Raw genomic sequence first — 22,634 nt, 5'->3', positions numbered from 1 at the left:
ACATGCAGGCAAAACGTGTACACAAAAATAATTTTTATTTTAAAATGTAAAAGAATGGTAGCAGTTTTGGTAATGTCAATCAATTGTTCTTCTCTTAAGTTACATTCCAAAAGAGTTCTGCTGACAGTTCAATCAGGCACACCACTAATTTTGCTGAAAGCAAAAATTCCCCCAAAAACATTTGGTTTGCAAAAGAGTTTGTGATCCGGTTATACTGACGTAATTCTCACACTGTCAACTGACATACTGATTACTCTCATGTGGATGAATTTAGGCATGGTTGAGAAATTTGAACCCTCGTTAATCTCAACACATCTTTAGCATTACAATTTCACCTTAATTTAAATATATTTTAGTTGGAGCTACAGAGTTAGCTCAAGTCACTATAAATGATTATGCAAATTAGCAACATCAGTGTTTAGAAACTATTAACCAAATCATATTTACTTTTGGTCAGAAAAAATTCTGACTTCACTTTTCAAGAAAATTCAGTGTACTAACAGGGGCCACAGTGACCCCATTTCATTGATGAATTCCAAGGCAAAAACGTTATTGAGGTTGTGTGTGTGTGTCTGAGTGTGTGTGTGTCGGTGTTTGAAATTTCAGGCAATGGCCAACCAAGCCCACCCTGCCTAATAGAGGTTAGAAATGCTATCCATAGTCGCCTTGTCCCAGGACACACAGACAGCATGCCTCCTCTGACTGCACTTGGGCAGGATAAGGTGAAATGTGTAAATAAAAATCCTCATCAGTCGTGTCATTTTCATTTTTTTCTAACACGTCAGAACTTCCCAAAACAAGCCACATGACCCAAACTGTAATGTCCTGTTTGGCTAGTTATCCCAGGGACGCTCCTCTAAGCCTATGAACAGCACTAAATTAGAAAAAAGAAAGTTTTAGAGCCTCTCCCATCCTTCCCAGCTACTTCTAGACGGGAGTGGGCCCACCGTGTGAATTCTCGCTAAACCTGGCTACCAGCCCGCCTGCCCAACCACGGTAAGCACAGCAGTCCACAGCCTTCTCTGGGAACCCGCCAAAGCCAGAGAGGCGGCAACCACGCGGACTTCTTGTCCGGAACCTTGGAGTTGGAGTCCCGGGAGCAGAGTCCGGAGGGATGCTTCGGGTGCACCTCCGCTCGGTCTTCGGGCCGGAAGTGAGGAAGGTGGGGCATGCCTTAATTCTAGCAGAAATAAGTAGGTCCTGAGGGAGTAAGGAAGGGGAAGAGTGTCTTTGTGACACTGCTAGCAGCGTTGAGGGCATGGGAGTCTGACGAGGCTCTCGGAGGGACCCATATCGCTGAGACACCGCTGGCACTCTGAGGGACGCGTGTCGGTGTGGCACCGGTGCATGCTGAAGGAGCGGGTGGAACTGGGTGACCATGGGGATGTGGGCATCGGTGGACGCTATGTGGGACTTCCCTGCGGAGAAGCGAATCTTCGGGGCGGTGTTGCTCTTTTCCTGGACCGTGTATCTTTGGGAGACCTTCCTAGCACAGCGGCAGGTGAGCATAGACGGCCGCCCGGACTCCAGTTCCTGGACAGCCTTAGGTTAGCCTGTGCCTCGACCCAAGCCCCTAGAGGTTCTTCCCGGTGGTAGCATCTCCTTAACTCCCTGAGCTATAGTCCTTAACTCCCTGAGCTTCCTAATTTTTTTCCCAGTGCTGACTGTGGCTTTGAGGGGTTCTTGGGACGGCAGGAAGTTGTCTGCACCGTTGTAATGGGACCCAAGCCCTTAGCGTCTAATGAAGGGAAAGAGTCTCCGTCAAACTTGAGCTTGTCTGTGCCTGCACTACAGCACCTTAGGATCTTTGGCCCCAAGCTTGACCCCCTTATCTTTGGTATAAGCGTTCTAAATAGAGATGCTAAAATGTTAGAATAACAGCTTCCCGTGACATTGATATTACTGTGCTCAACCACAGGATTAGGAAACAGTTTTTCTGAAAATGTTTTGTAATCATCCTAAAGGCCCGCGCACTTTTTCAAAATCCTTGTTAGTGCATATGTGGTTTGGAGCCCAAAATTGTGTGTGTGTTCGTTTTTTTTCATTTAAATACCCCCTTTGTTTTTAAAATTTTTAGTAGTGCATTAGAAAAGCTAACAGTTCCCTAGATATAGCCATAATTAACAGTTTGATTAGAAATTTGAACGTTTAAGTGAGGGGCTTTGTAACTGATGGTTTCATTTTAGTCTCTCACTGCTGGTTGGCTTCACTTAAACTCCTTCTGTGTCGTCCTTGAAAACCTTTCCCTTTAACTGCTGGACCTGTTTCTTAAGCAGTGAAGCCTTTTTTTCTTCGGCAGTTTTAATTTACACTGTATATGAGTTTATTTGCCAGGCAAAGTGCTCTTCCACTGAGCTACATCCCCAGCCCTCCATGAATCTCTTTAACTGCAAGTTTTATTTTTTTAAAAAAACTTTTCAGCATCAGATTGGTGCCTTAAGTCTCCTCCTTTAGTGTGTTCCAAGTGTTAAAAGTACTATAGGTAAGTACTCAAAGCTTCATGAGTTCAAACTTGCATTAAGTCCCCTTGCCTGAAGCAAACACATAGCATTTGGAGTCAAAACAGCAGGCTGAGATACCACTTATGTGACTGTTCACTAATGGGCCTAGTTACATCTTTGTAGGGTTGTTCCTTAATGCCTTGAGACGGTTTTGTTGGTTGGTTGGTTGGTTGTTTTGTTGTTGTTAACATACAGTAGAAAAAATATTTGTTTTAAAACCACTGAAGGGGTTGGGGATTTAGCTCAGTGGTAGAGGCCCTGGGTTTGGTCCTCAGCTCCAGAGGAAACAACAACAAACAAACAAACAAATAAATAATAAAACCATTGAAGAAGATCTTGTCTATTATACCTTTTGGTATCTGTTCCCTGTGTTATGCCCTAGGGGCTGAAATTACCTTTTAGAATTTGACATAGTGAGAAAACTTGTTGTAAAGATTTGATACGTTGCTGTCACTCCTCTGAGCCTTAATTTGACCTCTAGGACCAAATGTAATGATGAGCCATTATTATATTAAGTGTATCTGTTGATGAGTATAATGCTGTAGTTAGTATTTTTGCTTCTCTTTTCTCATGCATTGTGTTGTAAGACATATGTCAGAAGGAGTGGTCCCCTTATGGTGTTACAACTTTGGTTCACACATGCCAACTGGAAGTGTGACTACAACCCAGATGGCCATTCCACCTAGTCACCTGGCCTCTGAAGCTTTTTGTCTGCCCTAACTCTCCTGTGTCACTTGTTTCAGTGGTCGAGGTCCCTGACTGAATGCAGTTTGCACGTGTATGTAACAAATTCTACAAGCTTACCTGACAAACTAATGTTGCAGACCATTTAGTTTTTGACTACAAATTACTATTGTGTAATAAAAAAATATTCATCAAAGTGTTTTCTTTGAAATATTTCAGAGAAGGATATACAAAACAACAACTCGTGTACCACCAGAATTAGAACAGATCATGGATTCAGACACATTTGAGAAATCTCGACTGTATCAACTGGATAAAAGTACATTCAGCTTCTGGTCAGGACTCTATTCAGTGGTGGAAAGCACTGTGAGTAATTTATTTCTTGGAAACAAAATTCTCGGGGTTGTTTAATACTTTGTATTTGTAATACTTGTTTTCGTTTTTGCATTTTTGTAATACAAAGGTTACAGTGCCTGTGAGTCCTAGAATACCTTCTTAAAATTTTTATATTTATTTTATTTTAACATTGTCTTAGTGTCCTATTGTGAAGAGACACCTTGACCACAGCCACTTTTTTGTTTGTTGGGACAGATGGGGGTTTCTCTGTGTAGCTTTGTGCTTTTCCTGGAACTTGCTCTGTAGACTAGGCTGGTCTTGAACTCACAGAGATCCACTTGCTTCTGCTTCCCGAGTGCTGAGATTAAAGGTGTGCATGTGGTGCAACCACATCAAGTCTTATGAAAGAAAGCATTTTTTTGTTTTGTTTTTTTGTTTTCCATATCCTTTACATGATTAAACATTTTACATATTACAGGTGAAAAACAAATTATCCCAAGAACCCACAAACATTCATACTGAAGTAACGTGTTATAGATTAATTGTGTAGGCAAGCAAGATATTCTTCTCAGTCGGGTCTTTTACTGGCAGGCTGCCTTTTGCAGTTACAAAGAAAGAGCCAATTACTTTATTACTTATCTTGAGAGGCAATCTTATAAGGACTCTTAAAGAAATCATAAACCTAAACTTTTATACATGAAAAACAGTCAGCTCTACTTTAAATCTTTAGAGTACATACCCACTCATCAATAGTTTTTTGTTGTTGTTGTTTTGTTTTTTTTAAACAGGTCTTTTTTTTTTTTTTAAAGATTTATTTATTGGGCTGGAGAGATGACGCAGAGGTTAAGAACACTGGCTGTTCTTCCAGAGGTCCTGAGTTCAATTCCCAGCACCTACATGGTGGCTCACTACCATCTGTAATGAGATCTGGCTCCCTGTTCTGGCCTGCAGAAATACATGCAAACAGAACATTGTATACATAATAAATAAATCTTTTAAAAAATTATTTATTTATTTACTTATTATGTATATAGTGTTCTATCTACACATATCCCTGTAGGCCAGAAGAGGGCACCAGATCTCATTACAGATGGTTGTGAGCCACCATGTGGTTGCTGGGAATTGAACTCAGGATCTTTGGAAGAGCAAGCAGTGCTTTTAACCTCTGAGCCATCTCTCCAGCCCAAATATCACCAAGACTTTTTTTTCCAGAGCTGAGGACCGAACTCAGGGCCTTGCGCTTGCTAAACAAGTGCTCTACCACTGAGCTAAATCTCCAACCCCCAATAGTTTTTTTTTTATATCAAGAGATTGAGGGCAGAAATGGGTATAAGAAATTAATCATCACCTTTGATTATCAACCAATCCTAGCAAGAAAGGCACATCAGTTAATGATTGATAATTGGCCTGGAAAGAAAGCATTTTAATGGGACTTGCTTACATCTTCAGAGGTTAGTTCATTGTCATCATGGTAGGAATCATGGTGGCATGCAACACAGTGCAGGAGGAGGAGCTGAGAGTTCTACATCCAGATCCACAGGCAGCGGGAAGAGAGAGCGACACCGGGCCTGGCGTAAGCTTTTAAAACCTAAAAGCTGGGTGGTGATGGCACATGCCTTTAATCCCAGCACTCGGGAGGCAGAGGGGGTGGATCTCTGTGAGTTCAATGCCAACCTGGGCTACAGAGTGAGTTCAAGAAAAGATGCAAAGCTACACAGAGAAACCCAGTCTCAAAAAACCAACCCCCCCCAAAAAAAAACCCCCAAAAAACCCCAAAACCCTAAAAGCCCACCCTCAGTGACACTTCTTCCAACAAGGCCACACCCCCTAATTCTTCTCAAGTAGCCCCACTCCCTGATGACTAAACATTCAATTATATGGGTCCATCAGGAGCATCCTTATACAAACCACCACAAACATATATGAGAATTTTTGCCTATATCTGTGTATGTGCACCATGTGTATGCCTGATGCTCACTGAGGTCAGAAGAAGGCATCAGATCCCTGGATCTGGAGTTACAAATGGTTGTGAACCACCATGTGGGTGCTGGGATCGAGCCCAGGTCTCTGCAGGAGCAGCAAGTACTCAACTGCTGAGCTATCCAGACCCATAGAATGCTTTCTTGACCTTGTTTAGTTTTTACAGTGCTAGGAGTCAAACCTAGGGCCTCGAGCATGCTTTCTAGCTACTCCTGGGCCATATTCCCCTCCATAGCCTTAATGATAGCAATGGGTGTGGACTAAGAGTCAGAAACATAATTGCTTAATCGGTTGAAAATAGGAGACTGGTAACTGTCACCTGAAGGTCAGATATGAAAAGAAAAGAACCTTATATACAGGTCTACTGCTACCACTGCCACTGCCTCCTCTTTTTTTTTTTTTTCCCCCGTTCGTTTGTTTTTTCAAGACTGTATTAACAGTCCTGACTGTCCTGAAACTCACTCTGTAGACCAGGCTGGCCTCAAACTTGGAGATCAGCCTGCCTCTGCCTCCTGAGTACCGGATTAAAGGTATGAGCCACCACCTCCCAGCTCTTCCTCTTCTTTCTTTCTCCTTTTCTTGCTTATCTGGAGATTTGAACTAAAAGCCTTTTATAAGCTAAGCTTCTTTGAAGTTCTTTGACTTTATCCCCATGTGACCACGAGAAAATGACTGGAAAAGCATTTTCAGTTTTTCTATGATTGTCACTAGTAAGTAAGCTGCTGGAGTGATGGACAGTAGTTCAGTGGTACTCGTGATCCTGGGAATGGCTGTGTGTTCTGGGTGGTGATAGAGATGCGGGAATAGGTCCATCAGAGTATGAACTTTACAGTGTGCTCTCTAAGCAGTACTGATGGACTAAAGCTGGAAACAGGATTAGTTATGATTTTTATCTCAGAGTTTTTATGTTTATTATGTGATGCTTATGACAGTAAAGTACAGGGACAGGCATTTTTCCCTTTTCTGGAAGAAATGAAAGCTCAGAGAGATTAAGTGGCCCATTTAAGGGCCAAGTGGGGAACCGGGTTTGCAGCTCTGCTCTTCTGAGTCTTTAAAATTACACTGAAGAAATTATTCTTCAGACTGTGGGCCACAGTGTGAACATAGTGGAATTAAGTTCTGGAAAATTAGCAGTATTTACCATTGGACTGAAAGCATTCCTATTTTGTTTTAACTAAAATGAAAAGATTTGTATGCTTTGATCACAAAGGGAACATTAAGTTTAACATACACACACACACACACACACACACACACACACACACGTTTTTTTTGTTTTGTTTGTTTGTTTGTTTGTTTTTTTGAGACAGGTTTCTCTGTGTAACCCCAGCTGTGTTGGAACTCGCTCTATAGTCGAGGCTGGCCTTGATTTCACAGAGATCACTTGACTCCTTAGTGCTGGCATTAAAGGCTGCCACTATAGTCTGGCTGTATTTTCATCTCTAAGCCTCATTTTCTCCTGAAAAACAACAAGTAGGAGCTGAAGATAGGCCTCAATGATTAAGAGCACGTACTGCTCTTCCAGAATAGCCAAGTTTGATTCCTGGTTCCCACACTGGGGACTCATACCTGCCTGAAACTCCAGCAGCAGGGAATCCAGTGACCTCTTGACCTCCCTGGGCACTTGCAATCGCATGCACATCCCCCCAGCACACTCACATACAAAATAAATCTTTGAAAGCATAAAATCAAATGAGAGCTGGACAGACACTGACCTTTGTGTGGTTTGTGGCATGGACTGAGTAGGCAAGGTCATAAAAATGAAGCACTTCATACAGAACTCAACATGGAACAAGCACTTTGCCCCTGGATTTCTGTGTTCCAGTTACCTCCCTGCCATGGCTGCTGTTAAGACTCTAGTGATATAATAATCTATGTCAGAGTACTGGAGTTGTATCTGTCTGTTGGGCTTATTGATTCTTTTCCTAGCATTCCCAGGAGTGTACTCGAGAGATTATTAGGATGGAGAAAGTTTATAGCTCACCATACTTATTTTTTAGTCCCCAAAGTAAACTAAACAAGGTTTGGAACAGCAGTTCCCAAGTGTGTTCGTAAATCATTCACAGACATGTTAAAATACCATCAATGTTTATTTAAAAGCTGGAATTTTAGTAGTAGCTGTTTTCACTTTCTATCAAAAGCGGTGTAAGTCCTTAATTCTACAGTATTTGTTAGTATTGGGAGGAAGATAAAAGGAGTGCCATCCGAGGTCAATTAGCTCAACAACTGTAGCACGTGGCAGGTAGTGGTACAGAACATAGCTTTTAGGAACTAGTTTCTTTTGGCCACGATGGAGTTAATTGTAGCAAAGTAGAAATGCATGCCCCTAGAGTTCACAGTCACCCATAAGTGAGTGTCTGCCAGGTTCACCTGCAGACTTTTGGGGCCCAGCCCAGCCTCTGAGGGCTGCGGCCTGAGACTTTGCACTCATAACGTAACCTCAGACATTGCTGCTCCTGGTTTTGTTCAGAAGCCATACTTGAGACCTGTGTGAACCAGTGCAGCTGGTAAAACTCTAAATGACAGCCAGGTGTGGGGATGCACACCTGTGATCAGGAGGAGCATTATGAGTTCAAGATCAGCCAAGGCTACATAGTGAGTCTTGTTCTGTCTTGGCTACATAAAAAGACCCTGTCTCAAAACTAAAATAAAAAATGTAAAAGATGAGTAGTATGAGGTGTGTCTGAAGTTATAGAAAGATAAGAACATATGTGTAGGGTTAGGGATTTAGCTCAGTGGTAGAGCGCTTGCCTAGCAAGCGCAAGGCCCTGGGTTCTGTCCTCAGCTCAGGGGGGGGGGGTGGGGGATAAAAAAGAACATATGTGCTATGGAAGAAAGTATAATGTGATGGGTGGTAAGCATTTAGAACTGTTAATGCTAAATAAAGTTAATGATCATCATGGAAAGATCTTTGAAAATATAGTTCAGGCCAGACATGGTAGTGCACCCCTTTAATCCCAGCACTCGGGAGGCAGAAGCAGGATTGAAGCCAGCCTGGTCTATGTGGTGAGTTCCAGGACAGCCAGGGCTATGTAGTGAGACCCTGTCTCATAACAAACAAACAAAAAGCAAGTTATGAATGAGTACAGTCTGGTTTCCTTTATATACAGACTTAAAAGTAGAGAATCCCCTTGCCGCAGTTGGAGGGAATTCTGTACCCTCAGGCACCGACTCTTTCAAAGCTAGAAAGGAAACTTACCTACATTTTTGTCCCTCTAAATAACTCAAGATTCAAAGGTTGAGGTGGAATTCTGCTCCTCAGAGAGGCCGAATAGCAAGTAGCTCCCTCCTCTCCTTGCTCGAGTCTCCCCAAAGCCCTCATGCTTCTCACAGTCCCCACTTAAAGCTCTTCACCTGGCTCCTCCCTACCACTTCCTGTCAGCCAGGTGCTGACTCAGCCTCCTGACCTCGGGTTTATTTTACTTAATCAAACAAATGTAATAACACTGCTGTGCTGTGGGGTGTCTTTCTGTATGCTGTGGATATATGTGTTGCTCCCATTGGCTAATAAATAAAACAGCTTTGGCCTATGGCAAGGCAGCTTAGAGGCAGGCAGGAAAACCCAAGCAAAGAGAAGAAAAGAGTGGGGGAAGACGCCTGCCCACCAGTGAAGGAGCAACATGTAATGGGACGTGGGTAAAGCCAGGGAACACGGGGCGATACATAGGTTAATAGAAATGGGTTGGGTTAAGTTATAAGAGCTAGCTAGCAAGAAGTTTGAGCCATACAGTTTGTAATTAATATTAAGCCTCTGAATGATTATTTTATAGGTGACTGTGGGACCACAGGTGGGAGAGATTTGTCAGGACTGACGGGCTGGGCAGGACCAGAGAAACTTCTGGCTATATAACACATCTTTGCATCATTAAACAAATGTTCCAGGGACTGGAGAGATGGCTAAGCAGTTAAGAGCACTGGCTGTTCTTCCAGGGGACCCGGGTTCAATCCCCAGCACCCACATGGCAGCTCACAACTGTCTGTAACTCCAATTCCAGGGGACTGACACCCTAACACAGACTTACATGCAGGCAAAACACCAATGCATATCAAATAAAAATATATAAATTATTTTTAAAAAAACCAAACAAATGTCACAGAGCAAAAACAAAAGTAATATACCTTAAAACAATGTTCTAGCCGGGCGGTGGTGGCGCACACCTTTAATCCCAGCACTTGGGAGGCAGAGGCAGGCAGATCTCGGTGAGTTCGAGGCCAGCCTGGCCTACAAAGCCAGTTCCAGGAAAGGCACAAAGCTACACAGAGAAACCCTGTCTTGAAAACCCTCCCCCCCCCAAAAAAAAAATGTTCTATCACATTCCTTCCTTCCCTCCTTCCCTTTCTTCCTTCCTGTCTTACAACTGGGGATTGAACCAGGGCCTCATGCATGCTAATCAATCACTTCACTACTAAGCTGTAAATCTAGCACTCCCTTGCTGTCTCCTTAGCTCCCAAGTCTCACTGTTTCTTGGGCTGGTCTTGAACTCACTGTGTAGCCCAGGCAAGTCTTGAACTTGCAATGCTGTCTCATCCTCCTGGGTAGATGGGATTCCAGCCTGCTAAACATATATTGTTTTCATGATTTGAGTTACTTCGTGGTTTCTGAAGTTCTGGTGACCTAGTGAATGTCTATTTGCTTATTTGCCCAAGACAAAGAGTGGTAAGGGCCTACTCCTGAAGCCCTGACTCCTGCCTTAGGTTTCATCTTTTCCTGACCCAGGGAAGGCCTGAGTATCTATTCTGTCCCACAGTCTGGTAAGTGGACCTGACTCACCACTTCTATATCAATACTAATACTTCAGCAGGCCTGGTGGGACATTCCTATGTTCCCAGCTATGTAGGAGGCAGGGGGATCATTCAAACTCAAGAGTTCAAAACTGCCCTGGGCAACATAATGAGGCAATGTCTCAAACACCTCCAAGCTAATACTTTTTCCTGACTGAAAAGGACAGTTTCCTTTCGTGGAAAAGATAGTTATAAAGCCATATTGCCTGGTTCAAATACCATCTGTTGCTCCTTACCTGTGGGAAATAACTTTTGTAAGCTTAATTTGATTGGTATGTTTTCATTTTAGTCTTTTGGCAAAAGTTTTTATTTACTTTTGCAAGCTATTATGTTTAACACATATGATTCCATTTCTAGGGTACACTGATATTCTTGATACATTGTAATAATGATCATATCAGAATAATTAGCATATCTATCACCATAAATAATAGTCGTGTGTGTGTGTGTGTGTGTGTGTGTGTGTGTGTGTGTGTGTGTGTAATATAAACATTGAAGAGCTGGAGAGATGGCTCAGCCGTTAAAGGCTAGGCTCACAACCAAAAATAATATAAACATTGAAGCCTTCTCTTCTGTTTTCAAATTCAACTATATAAAGACCAAAATCTGTTTGCATTATGACTGTGTACTCCTTAGTGAATTTTTCCTTATCCTCATTCCTAGTTTTTATTTTTAATTATCAGATAATATTTATACACATTCATGGAGTACAATGTGAGTTAGAAAATTTATACTGTATATGACCATCAGAGCAATATAATTAGAATTTCCATTTTCTTAAATATATCTATGCCAAAAACCTTTGGATTTGTGGTTCTTGTGAACACTTCATAAATTGCTGTAGACTGAAGTTCCTGATTGCTGTAGATGTCTGATTTAAATCCTGCTGTCTGTTTTGGTAGCCATTATTTAACATATTTCTAAATCGATTCCCCATCCCCTTCCAGTCTCTAGTGACTACTATTTTATTTTCCCCCATAAGACTGATTTTAAAATCTTTTTAAAAATTATTTGTTTATTTGTTGTTGTTGGTTGGGGCGTGTGTGTGTGTGTGTGTGTGTGTGTGTGTGTGTGTGTGTACATGATTGGGGGGTCATACATGTGCGCCAGGGTGTGCATGCGGCAATCAGAGAACCTCTTTTGGAAGTCAGTTCTCTCACCTTTTACTCCTGATCCCAGAGAAGGTCGTCAGGCTTACATGGCCTTTACCCACTCAGCCATCTCTCTGGCCCTAGATTAATTTTTATTTTTAACTGCCAAAGGTGAGTGAGACTCCTGGGCTTGCCTTTTAAACAGAAATGTAATTCACATTCCATACAGTTTACCCATGTACAAAATGAGTTAGCCCCCTTTTGACTGTAACTTATTTATTTTCCCTTCCATTTTTCCTTATAATACACTCTTTCACATGGTAGTTGCTAAGACTGTTTAAATGTGACCACAATCTGCTTTGTTTTACAGTTTATTCTTCTCTTTGGAGGAATCCCTTACCTCTGGAGACTTTCTGGACGGTTCTGTGGTTCTGCTGGCTTTGGGCCAGAATATGAGGTATGTGAGTCTTTTACCCAGACTGGCCAGTCTTTCTTTTGCATGGTAAGCTTTACACCAAAGTCATCTTTTCGGCTCCCTCCATCAGTAGACTTGCCTCTCGGTCTCCACAGTACTTGTCTGTGCATGTCTTGGCATAACGCCAGAGTTTTGGTTACTTTTCTATTTTTGTGACAAAACTCTGACCAAAGCAGCTTGCAAAAGAGAGCATTTAATTTGGGACTCGCCATTTCAGAGGGTGAATCCATACCATCATGTCAGGAAACATGGCAGCAGGCAGACATGGTGCTGGGGCAAGTAGCTGAGAGCTTACATCTGATCACAAACAGGACACACCTCCTTCAACAAGGCCACACCTCCTCATCTTTACCAAACAGTTCCACAACTGGGGACCAGCATTCAAACATAGGGACCTATGGGGCCGTATCGTTCAACTACCACAGCTAGTTACTGTAACTCCAGAATTCTAGTGGCTTTTCAATTTATTTCACGTAACAGCTTGGTGCATATTTTTAGGTAGCAGGTGACTTTTTTCCACATAGTGAGGCAAGGAGTCAGTTTGTTTTCATTTTTTGGGTTTGTTATCCAATACCCAGTGACAATGGGAAGAGTATGCCCTCTTTTTAGCTCCTGTAATGCTAAGGTTATGATATTGTACATTCCGCCAATTCATAAATGAGGTGGATGTTGAGGTGGGCTAACTCATGGCCCCGGTTCTGGGCCTGGGTGGTGGCCTGCAATTTTTCTTATGTACAGTGATGTTAAAAATGAAATCAGGTATAATGGTTTACAGCACGTGCTTTTATACCTATAATCCCAGTACTGAGTAGACTGAGGCAGGAGGATTGTGAATTTGGGTGCATAGGCTCCCCTGTGTCAAAAAAAGAAAAGGAGGAAGAGGAGGAGGAGGAGGAGGAGGAGGAGGAGGAGGAGGAGGAGGAGGAGTTGGAGAATCACAGCTCACTCTGGGTGTGGGCAGTGTGCTTGCTGGTAGAACTTCCCTATCCCAGACTTCCAGCAAAGAACTCACAGCTAGTGTCCTATTTCTGTGCAGGAAGATAAGGCCTGGTCTTTCTCAGCACATGACAGGCCTCCTTGACTCAGAACACATGGAGTGCTGCTCCATGTCACAGATAGATGGGTCGTCACATTCAGGATTCCTAGTGCTCTCTGCCCTAGAGCCCTTGGTCACTAGTAGAGGGACAGCCTGGGTCTTGCTGCCTTCTAGAAGCGATGTTTTCCTCATCACCCAGCTTCCTGGGATGTCCTCTCTGGGTAGGTTTGGAAACTGAGGAGAGCTGCGGCTGTCTGTATTCTCTGCAGACTTTTCTGCCACACTGCCTTTCCCAGGGGAATGAGTTCTTTAACTCCATTCCTTTCCCAGGTTCTAGTTCATACTTGGAATACTGGAAAGTATGAAAATTCGAAAAGAGAAATGGAAAAAATTAGAAGAAAGTAAAGGGAAATTCTTGGTTTTTGATCTAACAGTTTTCAAAAGGTCATTAAAGTAATTATTGGGGATAATTTTCTCTATTGAAATTTGGCTTTTTATAAAAAACTTGAGCACACTATGTCTGGTCTAGCTGCTTCCTTCTTTCTTTCCTTCCTTCCTTCCTTCCTTCCCTTCCTCTCTCCCTCCCTCCCTCCCTCCCTTCTCCCTTCCTTTCATCCATCCACCCACCCATCCATCTTAGTTAGGGTTTCTGTTGCTGTGAAGAGACACCATGACCACAACAACTCTTTTAAAGATTGATTTATTTATTATGTGTACAGTGTTCTGCCTACATGCATGCTTGCAGGCCAGAAGAGGGCACCAGATCTCATGAATGGTTGTGGGCCACCATGTGATTGCTGGGAATTGAACTCAGGACCTCTGGAAGAACAACCAGTGCTCTTAACCGCTGAGCCATCTCTCCAGCCCACAACAACTCTTATAAAGGAAAATATTTAATTGGGTGGCTTGCAGTTTCAGAGATTTAGTCCATTATCATCTTGGTGGGACATAGTGGCATGCAGGTAGACATGGTGCTGGAGAGGGAGCTGAGAGTCCTACATCTTGATCTGCAGACAACAGGAATGAACTGAGACACTGGACATGGTTTAAGCATTTATGAGACCTCAATGCCCACCCCAAGAGTGACACATTTCTTCCAACAAGGCCATACTTACTCCAACAAAACCACACCTGCTAATAGTGCCACTCCCTAGGAGCTTATGGGGCCAGTTATATTCAAACTACCATACCTACTACTTACCTTCCCTTTTTCCCTCCTTCCTTTCCTGAAACAAGGTCTCACTGTATCACCTAAGCTGAGTTCAAACTCAAATCTGCCTTCTGTTTCTGTCTCCCAGTGACTGCCAAGCCTGCTTTCTGTTCTATGAGTCAACCTAGTCCTAGCCAGGCCAATCATCTTGTCATCACACACATTTTAGATGCTCTTTCTCTCTCTATTCTTTTGCAAATTACTTGAAACTTCTTTTTTTTTTAAATTTTCTTTATTTATATTTTAGGTATGAGTGTACTGCATGTATACTTTTATGCCAGAAGAGGACATCAGATCCTATTACAGATGGTTGTGAAGCACTGTGTAGTTGCTGGGAATTGAACTCAGGTCCTCTGGAGTAGTGCTCTTAACGTCTGAGCCATCTCTCCAGTCCTGAAATTTCTTCTTTTAAATATCATTTATCCCCCTCAGTGGACTCAAAGTTGCACCAACTCTTTAACTGTTTCTTGAATTCAGCTAAGCGTGGTGGCTCACACCATTATTCCCAACCCTGGGGAGGCAGAGGCAGTTGGATCTTTGTGAGTTTGAAGCTATCCTGGTCTGCTTAGTCAGATAGTGAGTCCCAGGCCAGCCAGAGCTATATAGTGCAACCCTGTCTCAAAACAAACATACAACAATACCAAGAATAAATTTTCCTTGAATCCAACTAGCATATGTTGCTTTCTCTCTTTTCTGAATACTACCAACCATTGTGTCCCTATGACTTAAGACAGCTTATAAGTCATACCTCTTCTTCCAGGTAAACATTTTCCAAGGGCAGGATGCTCTTACAGGCCTGTTCCCCACAGGATCAAGTGCATTGATAAGCACTCAGTGCATACTTGCTGACTTTTAAAAAATGTTTTTTTCTTGTGCTTAGATCATTCAGTCTTTGGTGTTCCTTCTGTTGGCCACACTCTACAGTGCACTGACTGGCTTGCCGTGGAGCATCTATAATACTTTTGTGATAGAAGAAAAGCACGGCTTCAATCACCAGGTATAATAGAAATTATCAGGGCTTTTAATATGAAGATTTTCTGTGTGTTAGTCCTATGCTGTCAGTAAGTTAGGTATAGTTTGCTAATTAGTGCATGAATCAACTGAGGAAAAGAAACCACAGATATGGTAGACCTTAGTTTAAGGTCTTGATAGAAATTGAATGCAAATATTTCATTCTTTCCAGCTAATATCAATTATGTTATTTTAAACTATGCAAGACTTCTGCTTGTTGTCCTAGGCTGCCCAGTGTCCTCTAACACAACCTCACTGCATGCTGTTCTTAAAATTGCTTGACTGGGGTCCTTTGTGTTCACTTACAGCTGCTGCTTGGTTAATAGTGGTAATATTTTCTTTTTTCAGACTCTGGAGTTTTTTATGAAAGACACAATCAAAAAATTTATTGTGACTCAATGTATTTTATTGCCTGTGTCTTCTCTTCTGCTTTACATTATTAAAATTGGAGGTGATTACTTTTTTATTTATGCCTGGCTGTTTACATTAGTTGTTTCTCTGGTAAGTAAACTCTTTATTTTATTCATTTATTTGAGAATTTCATATATGAGTTTTCTTAGGGTTTCAATTGCTGTGAAGAGACACCATGACCATGGCAACTTTTATAAAGGAAAACATTTTATTAGGTGGCTTATAGTTCAGAGGTTTAGACCATTATCATCATGGTAGGACATGATGGTGTGCAGGCAGACATGATGCTAGAGTGGTAGCTGAGAGTTCTACATCTTGTGCAGGCAATAGGAAGTGGTCTGAAACATGGGGCGTGGCTTGAGCATGTATGAGACCTCGGAGCCCACCCCTCCAGTGGTTCACTTCCTCCACAAGGCCAATACCTACTCCAACAAAGCCACACCTCCTAATAGTGCTATTCCCTAGGGGAGCCAATTACATTCAAACTACCACAGTGTACTATATTGACATCCTTTTCTCCCTCCCTCTCCCCCAGTTCTTCCTCAGTCCCTCTTACTTCTCAAACTCATGGCCTCTTATTCTTTAATTATTTCATTTTCTTCTGCAAAAATTCCTCACGAGATTACTAGGATTTCATTTTCATTGCCATGTAAGTAGTTCCTAAGAAAAGGTCACAGTGTAACCAACTGCTATGTATATTTTCCGCGCAGTTTCTGCTTTGGGATATAAAAATAGAACTGATCAACCATAGATTGGCTTCTCTTTGTGCTGACTCTTACAGTTGCCAGAAGCTAGTTGCTGGTCACGTAAAGATCTGACTGCTAGGCAACTGAAACTGTACACTTGTAAGTTTGATCAGAATAGATGACTGTTGACTTTCATATCCTTCCTCTGTCCCCCAGTGCCTAAAAAACCTTAATGTTTTGAAGAGAAAATAGATTTATGACAGACAAGAGATACATAAACATTTTTTTTTAAAAATGGCCTCTATTAGATTGGCCTGTGGGCACGTCTACTGGGGTCTTAGTTAGGGCTACTATTGCTGTGATGAAGCATCTTGACCAAAGGCAACTTGGGGAGGAAAGGGTTTATTTCATTCCAGTTCCATATTTTTTTTTTTTAGATTTACTTTTATTTATTATATTACAGTGTTCTGTCTGCGGATATACCTGCAAGCCAGAAAAGGGCACCAGCTCTTATTACAGATGGTTGTGAGCCACCATGTGGTTGCTGGGAATTGAACTCAGGACCCCTGGAAGAGCAGCCAGTGCTCTTAACCTCTGAGCCATCTCTCCAGCCCAGGATACATAAACATTTATTAAAGACAAACAAGCATAGAGCTGAGGCTGTAGCTTAGTTGGTAGAGTGCTTGTCTAGCATGCATAAGGCCCTGGGCTCAATCTCCAGTACTTTATAAAGCAGGTATGGTAGTGCTCATGGGAGGTGAAGACAGGAGGATCTTTAAAGAAGCATCTTGCTCTTCAGTTCAGGCTGGCCCCAGAGTTCCTGTGCAGTCTAGACTGGCACCAAATTCCTGGAGATCCTCCTGCTCCCCGGCCTGCTCAGAGCTTAGATTATAGGTGTACACCACTGTGCTGCTGCTTTGCTTGCCCTTCTCTGCTCTCTCCCCTTTCACCTTTACCCACTCTCCACCCTTTCCATCTTTCTTTCCTTTCTCCTTCCTCCTCTCAACCTCCACCTGCTGTCCTTCCCTCCCTCCCTCCTTCCTCTTCCTCTCACCCCAACCTTTCCCCTCGCACACCCCCTTTTCTTCTGTTTCCTGTATTCTAAATTCTTCATTGCACAGGCACCGAATCCTACAACCAAGTGCTGTGTTCAAGGCCTAGAAAATACCGTCTATCAGTTCTTGTCTCCGTTGGCGATGAGGGTTGTTTCCATCTGTTGGTGACTACCTCTCACTGGTGTGATCAAGATCAGAAAATGGGCTAGCTGGGTTTACAAAGACCTAGTATGACAAACTGAAGTAAGAGCAAAGAGCTGAGGAAATACTCTGGAAGTGCCATTTCCGGCAGAGTAAAGAAGAGTATGTATTACAACTGCCTTACAGTGCCAGGAATCCCCAAGAAAGGGATATTGATTGGCCCCAGAGCTCCTTGTCAGGGTTGGTAGCATTGTTTTCTAAAATTAAGTTCACTTGCTTACTGTATCACACAGCTACTTTGATTTAATTTCCTAAACAGACACTGCCCCAGGTGTTGGTTGGATGAACATATTTGTATCACATAATTGAATGCTTTAATAATGAGCAGTTTTTCTGTTACTTACTTTGCAGGTTCTGGTCACAATTTATGCTGATTACATTGCCCCTTTGTTTGACAAATTCACACCTCTTCCTGAGGGAAAGCTTAAACAAGAAATTGAAGTGATGGCAAAGAATATTGACTTTCCTCTGACTAAGGTGTATGTTGTTGAAGGTAAGGCTACCTGGATGTGAGAAGGGTTTATTAACTGGTTTGTTTTGAGTGCTTTATTCCTAAATAAGTCTTTATTGTTTGTTTTAAATTTGTTACTTAAAAATAGGGTAAGATTTTACATTTGGCTTTTTAAGATGTATAGGAACTGAACCAGATTGACGCTCAGCAGTTAAGAACCCTGGATGCTCTTCCAGAGGAGCCAAGTTTGGTTTCCAGTACCTACGCAGTGGCTCACAACTGCCTGTAACGTAAAGTTTAAAAAATAAAGTAAAAATAAAAAGGTTTATAGGAACTTAGGACATTTTCCAGGATAGAAACTGGTAGCCTGATACCAAATCCTGTTTCTGTCTACAGCTCTGCTTGGTCAGCTGTACAGTACTGTTCTTAACCTTTGGCCAAAGCCTTTTTACAGTTTCGTACTGTGTTGTATGATAGACCAACCATTCACCCCGCTGTCTGCCTGGCTCCTTTGGGTCATTAAATTGGATCTTGAATGATCAGCTAGCTGTATAGCACTAGTTTAGGGGTTCCAAAACAAAGCCAGTGTTGTTGACTTTGTTTCCCTCGCAGAACGTCAGTGCTCCAGAGGGCTCTGATCTGTGGTACCGTCAGGCACCTCATGTTAGTTAGACAACTTTTCTGATTGCCTTGGAAAATTAAGTCACCTATTAGCTTTCGTAAGACTGCTTAAATTTTGCCAGGTGATGGTAGCGACAGCAAGCACCTTTAATCCCAGTACTCGGGAGGCAGAGGCAGGTGGATCATTGAGTTCAAGGCCAACCTGGTCTACAGAGTGAGTCCCAGGACAGCCAGGGCTACACAGAGAAACCCTGTCCCCCCCCCAAAAAAAAAACAAAAACAAACAAACAAACAAAAAAACAAAAAAACACCGAAGTGGGGGGAGGGGAGACTTTAAGTTTCAAGGAAGCCTACCAAGTTTAGAGGAAAACGGCTGTGTGTGTGTCAGAATCTATAAATTAAAATCTGAATAAAATAAATATAGCTGATTCTGCCTCAGCAACTTACTAGCTGTAGGATCTCTCCCTCTCTCTTTTTTTTATTAGTTATCAGATCTTAAACAAATCACTTCTCTAGCTTTCAACAGTGCTTCCTCTGAACTGTAGTTCTCTGTAAAATAAACAAACAACAACAACAAAACACTATTCACTGTTCAGACTTTGTGGCCTACCTTGTCTCCTTCACATGTTCAGTACTGTATGGCAGAAGCAGCCGCAGACAGGGCCTGAGCATGTGAACCTGGCGGTGTTCCAGTAAGACTACAAGCGAACAAGCAACACTTGGATTCAGTCTGAAGCCGTAGTTTTCTGGTGCCTACTGTAAACTAAAACACCACCAGTGAGAAGCAATTGCAGGGTGAAGGGGGAGCTAAGACAACTGTAAGTAGAGTGAGCAGTCAGCAGAGTGCAGCACCCTGACAGGCCTCTATTGTACAGTTGAGGCTGACCTTGAACTCTTGACCCTACGGCCTCCACTTCCCTACTGCTGGGATTACAGGTGTGAGCCACACACACACAGCCAAGGGACTGTTTTGGGCTTCCGTGTGGAGAATGTGTTATATATAAGGCGAGGCAAGAATGGAAGGAGAGAGCAGGTAGGAAGCTGTTTTGGTAGTCCAGCTTTTTGTTGTTTGTTTGGTTGGTTATAGACTAGAGTAGTAGTTGATGAAGAGAAACAGGGAATCGTGATGCCATTTGCTGATAGATTATATACAGGGAAATAAGGAAGAGACAATAAGGATCGCAGACAGCCTAGGGTTGGTATGGACAGTAGTAAAGATGGCAGCTTGTTGAGAGGGAATAGAATTAGAAGAAGAGCAAGTTTGTAAGGAATTAGAGTTCTCATGTCTGTGTTAGTATTGAAATACCTTTACACATCATCTTAGTCACAGCTCTGCAGCCAGTGGGCTAATTTAAGTAGAAGAATTTCTTTCTCTGTTTTTTAAATGTAAAAGTGATGCTTTTAATCTCTGAATTATTACAAAACATTTAATATGCATTGGGTATTTTTCTGGGATATGTGTAAAACATTCCAGAGGATAGATATAATAAATTTTTAGTGCTCTCTCTACTCAATTTTTTCAAAAGAAAGAAAATTAGCATTAATCTAAAAGTGTTTGTTGTTTACGGGGGTATCTCTAGATTCAGTTTTAAAATATCAGCTCCTTTTTAAGTATAGTTTTGTATTTACTTGGAATTTGCACTGGAGTACAAGAAGTATGATTTTAAGGGGCAAAGAATTCTGAGAATAGCATGTTTGTAGTGCAGATCCCCTTTACACCCCAGAAACTGTGATTTTCTGTCACTCCTCTTGAAGTGGGTGTTAGCACAAATTGCACATCTACCCAGAACTTGCTTAAACTATCATGGGAAGAATTTCTTATTAAGAGCAACAAAATCTCTAAAAAGCTGTTTGCCAGCCTTGGAAAATGAACTCTTCAATGGGTGGCTTTGAGTTCAGATTCATAGGATAGAGCCAGTATGAGGAGGTTACTGCTGTTGCCACTGCAGAATCCTGTATCCAAGGCTTATATAATTTAACCTCATTGATAAAGGGCTTACCTTGCAAGCATGAGGACTGAATTTCAGCTCCAGATCAAATAAAAATGCCTTGTGTAGTGGCACTCAGTGTGTTCCCAGTGCTGTGAAGGTAGAAACCAGAGGACACCTGGGGCTCACTGGCAGCCAGTCTTGCTTAATGGTGAGCTTCATGCCAATAAGAAGCTCTATCTCAAAGGAAGTGGATGGCACTTGTGAGGATAACACCTGAGATTGTTCTGCAGCCTCCACATGTGCGTGGCTCGCACGCGCGCGCATAAACACACACACACACACACACACATATACACACATGTGCACACATATGTGCACCTACACCTACAAACATACATACACATTTTCTTTAAAGTAGCAGGGATTGGAAAGGTGGCTTAGCAGTTAAGAGCACTTGTTGCTCTTCCAGAGGATCCAAATTCAATTCCCAGCACCTACATGGTGACTCACAACTATCTATAACTTCAGTTCCAAGGGATCTGACACCCTCTTCTTACCTCTTAGGCACCAGGCAGACACATGGTACACACCCATACATATAAAACAAAAATAAGTTTAAATAGGGTTGTTTTGTTTTGTTTTAAAGTAGAGCCCTAACTAACATCTGTCGTTGGCAGCTACAGAATGAATTCTCGACTGTCTTCCTTCTTTGTGTGGTTCTCTTGACTGTTCAGTGTTCCCAGGGCTGCACCTCAACCACTAAGCTGGTGCATGGGACTAGTTGCAGGAATTGCTAAGGAAGCAAATACCTGGCTTCTAGGTTTCCCAAATGAGAAGCAGTCTCACACAAGACCTTCACCGTGTGAAATTCCCTGAACGCTGCAAGGACATTCCAGTAACAGATGGAAAAAAGCACAGATACAAATACAACATCTAGGGGCTGGAGCAGTGGCTCAGCAGCTAAGAGCTCCGGCTCTTCAGAGGCCCAGAGTTAGATCCCAGCACCCACATCAGGTGGCTCACAACCACCTGGAACTCTAACCCTAGGAGATCCTTGCCCTCTTTTGGCCTCTGCAGACACTCACACACACATACACATACATATTTTTTTTAATCTTAAAAAAACAACAAATGAGGGGTTGGGGATTTAGCTCAGTGGTAGAGTGCTTGCCTAGCAAGCACAAGGCCCTGGGTTGGATCCTCAGCTCAAAAAAAAAAAAAAAAAAAAAAAAAAAAAAACAAGAGAGAGAGAGAGATGGCTCAGTGAATAAAGGACTTGCTGCCAAGCCCGAGGACTGAACTCATTCCCTAGAACACAAATAACCAACTCCTGCAAATCGTCCTCTGACCTCCATACACGAGCCATGGAACATTCATAAATACACACCAAAAATAAACAAACAGGGAGCCGGAGAGTTGGATCAGCATTTTAAAGTGTTTGCTTTGAAATCATGAAGGGTAGAGTTTGGACCCGAGCACCCCTCTAGCAAGTCGGAGTCCTACAAACACCTGTGTCTGCAGCTCCATGGTTTTGATACCTTCATCTGGTCTCCAAACCGCACCACCACCAATTAAAATTAAAATTCCTTAACAAATACAAGCAAGTTGAGATCTGTCCTGAGGCTTCCTTCTCCTGTAGCTACACATTGTTGGAAACCCCTCATACGGTAATTGGTTTTGCATTACACACAGGACTAGTTCCTAGGTCTGTGGAAAGGACTTCAGGACAGCTAACAGAACATATGAAAGCCCTAATCATCTGGAGTAAATGAGTTTATGAGCTGGACTTGATCATCTGCATTGAGCAGGCAGAACCAGCTAACCTAAAAGCGATCCCAAAGGAAATTGCTTAAAGGGAGATTCCAAAGACCTTAGATGGAAATTTTAAAGTTTTGTCCATATGTACATGATTCAGTTAGAGGCAGAAGTTGCCCAGGGAGGCTGAAACAGTACGAGGTTTGTTTGTTTGTTTAAGGGCTGTCTTAAAGAGAATCTTGAATTTAAGTTTGGAGAAACTAAGGTAGCCTTGTTAGGCAAAAGAAGAAATCACAACTTGTGAGTTTTTAAAATTTTTTATGGGTTGTTTTGGTTTTTTTTTAGATTTACTTATTTTTATTTTATGTGTATGAATGTTTTGTTCAAATGGATGTCTGTTCACTATGTGTGTACCTG

General features: G+C 42.3%; 1 protein-coding gene across 1 annotated transcript in view; it reads left to right on the top strand.

The window, feature by feature from the left end:
* Positions 1–1,135: 1,135 nt before the first annotated feature.
* The window catches only part of Zmpste24 (zinc metallopeptidase STE24), a 46,715-nt gene continuing 25,216 nt past the window's right edge, over positions 1,136–22,634 (top strand). Inside the window, exons 1-6 of the mRNA XM_036179476.1 lie at positions 1,136–1,501; positions 3,405–3,551; positions 11,745–11,831; positions 14,976–15,092; positions 15,455–15,607; positions 17,811–17,952. Coding sequence (XP_036035369.1) covers positions 1,379–1,501; positions 3,405–3,551; positions 11,745–11,831; positions 14,976–15,092; positions 15,455–15,607; positions 17,811–17,952 — 769 coding nt within the window. The 5' untranslated portion in view covers positions 1,136–1,378. The remainder of the gene's footprint in view (positions 1,502–3,404; positions 3,552–11,744; positions 11,832–14,975; positions 15,093–15,454; positions 15,608–17,810; positions 17,953–22,634) is intronic.

This window comes from Onychomys torridus, chromosome 2 (assembly GCF_903995425.1).
Source record: "Onychomys torridus chromosome 2, mOncTor1.1, whole genome shotgun sequence".
In the NCBI taxonomy this organism is placed as follows: domain Eukaryota; kingdom Metazoa; phylum Chordata; class Mammalia; order Rodentia; family Cricetidae; genus Onychomys; species Onychomys torridus.
The sequence above is the reverse complement of the archived record's forward strand: the minus strand, read 5'-3'. Positions and strand labels throughout refer to the sequence as shown.